This window comes from Ovis aries, chromosome 24 (assembly GCF_016772045.2).
Source record: "Ovis aries strain OAR_USU_Benz2616 breed Rambouillet chromosome 24, ARS-UI_Ramb_v3.0, whole genome shotgun sequence".
NCBI lineage: Eukaryota > Metazoa > Chordata > Mammalia > Artiodactyla > Bovidae > Ovis > Ovis aries.
The window spans coordinates 14,086,435-14,092,260 of NC_056077.1; the positions used below are offsets into that span (position 1 = coordinate 14,086,435).

General features: G+C 47.2%; 1 protein-coding gene across 9 annotated transcripts in view; it reads left to right on the plus strand.

The window, feature by feature from the left end:
* The window catches only part of BFAR (bifunctional apoptosis regulator), a 30,706-nt gene extending 26,700 nt beyond the window's left edge, over positions 1-4,006 (plus strand). For all 9 annotated transcript variants that reach the window (XM_060405997.1, XM_042240573.2, XM_060405999.1 and 6 more), the window contains 2 exons: positions 948-1,150; positions 2,725-4,006. In XM_060405997.1, coding sequence (XP_060261980.1) covers positions 948-1,150; positions 2,725-2,917 — 396 coding nt within the window. In that variant the 3' untranslated portion in view covers positions 2,918-4,006. The remainder of the gene's footprint in view (positions 1-947; positions 1,151-2,724) is intronic.
* Positions 4,007-5,826: the final 1,820 nt, after the last annotated feature.

Genomic DNA, 5,826 nt, shown 5'->3' on the forward strand with positions numbered 1-5,826 from the left:
TTGCACAGTGTTTCTCCATTTACCCATTTTTCAGCTGTTCTCTGCCCTTGCTAGACTGGGAGCACAGAGAACCCCTGACCTTGCCATTGTAACAAGCCCTGTCTATATCACTGTCTGCTCATCAGGCCAGCTTTTTTCTTGGGATGCTCAGTGTCTGCTCCATTGTACACAGTCTTGCTCAGCTTTCATTGGCCTCTGGATGCCTGAAAGAAAGTGAAAGTGTTAGTTGCTCAGTTGTGTCCGACTGTTTGCGACCCCATGGACTGTAGCCCGCCAGGCTCCTGTGTCCATGGGATTCTCTAGGCAAGAATACTGGAGTGGGTTGCCACTCCCTTCTCCAAGCAATCTTCCTGACCCAGGGATCAAACCCAGGTCTCCCACATTCCAGGCAGATTCTTTACCAGTCTGAGCCACCAAGAAAGCCCCAAATGCCTATGAGTTGTTTAAAAACTCTTGTTATAAATTACCTGCTAAGTTTGTCATTAAAGTTTTTCATTTTCCCAAAATTACTTTTTAAAGGTACACATTTAATTTTCCTGTGACCTGTGATCATTCCACCACAGGTGAGAGGTTGAATTTGGGAAATCGTTTGAGCTGCTCTTGCAGTGCTGAAGACATTTTAAAACTGGTTAATTTTTATCCATTTCAATCTTCTGATTAATATTTCATGCTTAGATTTTTTTGTTTTCCTTCTGAGCTTCCACAATCATATAACAATATAAGAGGTTCAGTCTCTTTGGTAACATTTATTTAGTGTAAGATGAGTTATTACAAGGTGAGTTGATGGATGGAGATCTCACTTGAGATTGTTGGATGTGTATGTCTATGTGTATGTGTGTTAATAAATGTAAAACTCTCTGGGCTAACCACAATAGCTTGTGTAAAAGTCAGTCCTCATAATTTTTTGCATCTGTTTTTATGTATTTACTCGTGTTCTCCTCCTAAAGGATCTTAGAGAGCCCACATGGAAGCAGTGGCGAGAATTCCTCATCAAGTACTCCTTCCTTCCGTACCAGCTGATTGCTGAGTTCGCTTGGGACTGGCTGGAGGTCCATTACTGGACGTCACGGTTTCTCATCGTCAACGCCATGCTCCTCTCGGTTCTGGAATTATTCTCCTTCTGGAGGATCTGGTCCAGAAGTGAACTGAAGTAAGTGTGTTTTTATGTTGGAGATGGTTGGAGCAACAGAGACTGGGGAAGAAATACCAAGTGGAGAAGTCCTCTGGAGTGCTTTGCAGACTCTAGTAGACACCCAGCAATCTGGTTTAGAAACACTGCTTAAACACAGGAAAATGACTTCAGTTCAGCATGGGGAGGCTCTCATGGTGCTCATTGTTAAAGTGTGCCTCTGGGTGCCTTTTCCCCACGTAATACACCAGATAATTCCTGGAGGGTGGGGTGTACATGAAGGAGTTTAATCACTGAGGAATAAACAAGCGAGGAGAGGGTGCTCTATGGAAAGTAGTGTGGTAGAACATAAAGAGATCTGAGGAGGAATTCTGTAGGCATGAGTTCTTACCCTGCTCTGCCACAACTGGGACAATAATCATTTCTCTGGATTAATGTGTAAAATGAGAAAGTTGGACTAGACAATCGCTGAGTCAGGACTCTTGGTTGCAAGTGACAGAAACCAACCTGGGTTGGCTTTCATACCAAGGGCCATGCCCAGTGATGGCCTCCTGCGTGGCTGGACCCAGAGACCCGATCACTGTCCTTAGGGCCAAGTGTCTTTCTCCCTCTGTTCACCTCAACAGCTCCTGTGTTTGGGGGCCCTTGATCCCTCCAGGTAGAGACCGACAGCTTAGGAACCCTAAAGGAAAGAGACACTTCTCTCCCTATAGCACTTGTGAAAGCCTCGGGCTCATGTGCCTTTGCTCTGATGGACCCAGGCTTCTTGGCCTCGCCCATCAGGTGAATAGTGAGAACCTGACAGGAATCTCCGTTATTTTTTCAATTCAGTGACTCCGCTTATTCATGCCCAGTTGATTGAACCTGTCCTCTGCCCCTGCTTCTCTGCTGGACACCGCAGATCTGTTGGTCAAGAGGATAGTTTATACTCTGAAGGCCTACAGCCTAGCAGAGAAAATATTATATTAATATTAAATTAAAGGGGCTTCCCTGGTGGCCCAGTGGTAAAGAGTCTGCCCACCAGTGCAGGAGACACTGGTTCAATCCCTGATCTGGGAAGATCCCACATGCCCAGGAGCAACTAAGCCCGTGGGCCACAACTATTGAGCCTGTGATCTAGACCCCAGGAACCGCAACTACTGAAGCCCGTGCGCCCTAAAGCCCATGCTCTGCAACACGAGAGGCCACTGCAGTTAGAAGCCTGTGCACTGCAAACAGAGGAGCCCATGCTTGCCACAGCTAGAGAGAACCCGCGCAGCAACGAAGACCCAGCACCGCCAGAAATAAACAGACAAGTTAGAATATGTCTGTATTGTATTAAACACAAGTGTGACTCGGCGCAGAAGCGGGTGGAGTTGGGGCAGTGCTGGGAAGGCCTCGCCTGAGGGGACCTGGTGACATTTCCCTGAGGAAGCCCCCTCCAGGCTCCGTCCCAGGAGTTGAAGGTGACGTGGTCAGGAAAGGTGTGTCTCAGGCACAGGGGACAGGAAACAGGGTCTCCTGCAGCTCCAGCGGCCAGACTGCGGCGGGGAAAGGCCCAGGCAGGGTCTGAGCACCTCGGTCTCACCTCTCACACGCCTCTCTTCCTTTTGCAGGACCGTGCCTCAGAGGATGTGGAGCCATTTCTGGAAAGTGTCGACACAGGGGCTTTTTGTGGCCATGTTCTGGCCCCTCATCCCTCAGTTTGTTTGCAACTGTCTGTTTTACTGGGCCCTGTACTTTAACCCAATTATTAACATTGATCTCGTGGTCAAGGAGGTCCGACGGCTGGAAACCCAGGTCTTGTGATTGACGCTGCTGAGGTTCCGAGGGACCCTTGCAGCCTCCCTGCCCGCCGAGCTCTGGGGAGAGGGGGAAGCGGACTCCCTATTTTCCGCCCCTAGTAAACAAGGTGCTGCTTTGTCCGTCAGAGGCCACGGCCAGGTCTCCTCCCTCGGCCCGTGGCAGCAGGGACTGGCACCCCATAGCTTGGCCGACACGGCGGCCGCACCTCCTACCCAGCCGCCTTCCTCGCCGGGACTTGGGAGGCTCAGCCCGCGATGGCTGGCAGGGACTCAGGGTCCTCGGAGGACAAACAGTGGGTCGCAATCCCCGCTTGCTCTAACCTCAGTGACTGACAAGAGGCTCCCAGGGTGGGTCGGAGCCCAGGGCCAGGCCTGTCCTCTCAGTCAAGTGTAGGAAAACAGGAGAAGATGTTGTCATAGGCAGAGGCAGTTGCACATAAAAAATAAGGAGGAAAAACCACAATCCCGTTGATGATTCTGTCTTGTGTAAGAGTTGCTAGAAGGTTCAGAGTTAAACCTCTGAAAGCAGTCAGTTTGAGGTTAGAATGATGGTGGTTAGACTCGCCACCACTGTTTTCTGCTTGGAATCATTGAAAGTTTGGATCTTTCTGTTGGAGTTGTTGAGTGGGACGTCAGGCAGTTTAATCAGGCTGAGCTGCTTCCGTGCTATGTAAAATTGTTGTTCGGCGGGGTTTGGTTTGTTTTTGAGAATGTAATCTATAAAATCCAAGCCAGTCCGTTTGTTTAAGGAAATACCTTGTACATTGACCTCACACTGTATAATCTTTATTGTCCTGCTCTGATGTATAAAACAATGTGTAATTACACCAAGTGCTGTAATTGTAAATATGAGATGAACTATGGCCTGTGATTTCCTGCCAGTGTGACAACAGCAGGTGTGAAAGGCTATCAATCTGAAGATCAGCCCCATATTTATACAGAAATGAGCTTGCATCCAAAGTGGTTTTTTGCGAGTCTATGAACCATTCATTAACCCTTTGTATCTTTGAAGATTTCCCTCAAACTCTGCATCTGAAAGTTTGAAGAAATGACTTGAAATAAAAATAAAGTTTATATATATATACAGATAAAACTTCTACATGGAGAAAAATTGACTGTTTAGGAAATATGAAGAAAGTCTGTGTTGCCCAGTACAACCCACTGGTCACGCTTACCACACCCCCCTCCACCCCACAGCCGAGGAGCCACTGAGGATATCTTAAGTGAAAGGGGAGAGAATGTTTTCCTTACCCTTGTGTTTCCTCATCAGGCCCTGGGCCTGCCTGACTTGATAAGCCAGAGACACTGCCAGCCCAGTGGATCCAGGGACATTGCAGTGTCTACATCTCCCTGGCCTGGTGCCTCACAAGATTACTCTTCTCTTTTTTTATTTTTTACGATATTTATCTGTCCGGCTGCCTCAGGTCTTAGTTGCAGTTTGTGGACGCTCTAGTTGTGTGACGTGTGGGTTCAGTAGTTGTGGTGTGCAGGCTTAGTTGCTTCGTGGCTTATGGGATCTTAGTTCCCCAGTCGGGGATCAGACCCACGTTGCCTGCATTGCAGGGCGGGCTCTTAACCACGGGACCACCAGGGAAGTCCCTCTTATTTGTAGATGAAGAAAGGGAGGCTGGGTAGCACTACTGGAGCTGGGGCCCAGGGCAGACTCCCTGTCCAGTGCTTCTCACCTGTGCCTCTTGGCCTCCCCACACTGTCCTCACCTGCTCCCCAAGTCGTGCTTCAGAGATGAGTAATACACGTGCTGGGGAGGAGTACAAGGCACTCGTCCTTGTACTTGCCAAGCGCAAACAGGAGAGGCGGGGTGCTCCCTGTTTGTCACCTGCAGGAGGAACAGGCATGGCAGAGCGAGGGCCACCCTCTCAGAGCAGGCTCAGGTGTCTCAAAATGAGGTGTCTATTTAAAATACTCAGACCCTTTAATGTAAGAGTTCCATTTCTGCAAATCTCAAGGAATAATAAAAAGGTGGGAGAGGGTAAAGATTCACAAGCATCCTCGTTAACATTAGTAATTGATAAGAATAGGAAATACTGCCCATGTCAGAAAGCTAGCAGTCTATAAAATAGTATCTAATAATACATGGAAATGAAGTTTTCACAGCTTTTTTTAAGACACAAAAATGGAAAAAGCTTATAAAAGTCATACAGTACGGAGTCTCAATTACATTTTTTTTTTAAATCGAGTGAGGTTTTTAAATATTTATTGATTTGACCACACCATGAAACACAGCGGATCTTAATTCCCTGATCAGGCATTGAAGCTACGACCCCTGCAGTGAAAGCACAGAGTCCTAACCACTGGACCACCAGGGAATTGCCTCCATTACATTTTTAAAACATTGCTGACAACACTGATAGGCAGCACACCAAAACGCTAAGTGTGGTTATATTGGACTGTGAGAATTGGAGTGGGCTTTTTTCTTTCTATATTTCTCTTATTTTCTTTTTTTGCTGTTTAGGTACTATTACACTTTTGTAATCAGGAAATAAATTTTAACTGTTAAAAGTGGAGTGGGATATGGAAAGAAGACTTAAGCTAAAAACTACTAGACTTGAACTTCACAGGTTTGGGCAGTGTGTGGCAGGCTTCTTCATTGCCCAGAATCTACACACAAGGTATGTGTTTGCTCTGTTTTGACTACCTGCCATCAGGAACAGGTTAGAAGATAAGGCCTAGCCCTTTTTCACAAAGGCTGAATGTCAAAAATGGTATCAAACCCAATACAGTCAGAAGCACAGTTGTGGTTTTATTAAACAGGCATGGGACTTTTGACATTAATCAAACTGGAAACCAAACTGGCTCTAGCCCAAGTTCCGGGACAGGAGAGAAAGCAAACACAAGGGTTGCCGCTTCGACACTTGGCCTCAGCTCCCTTCTGCAAAGAACTGAATGAGGCTG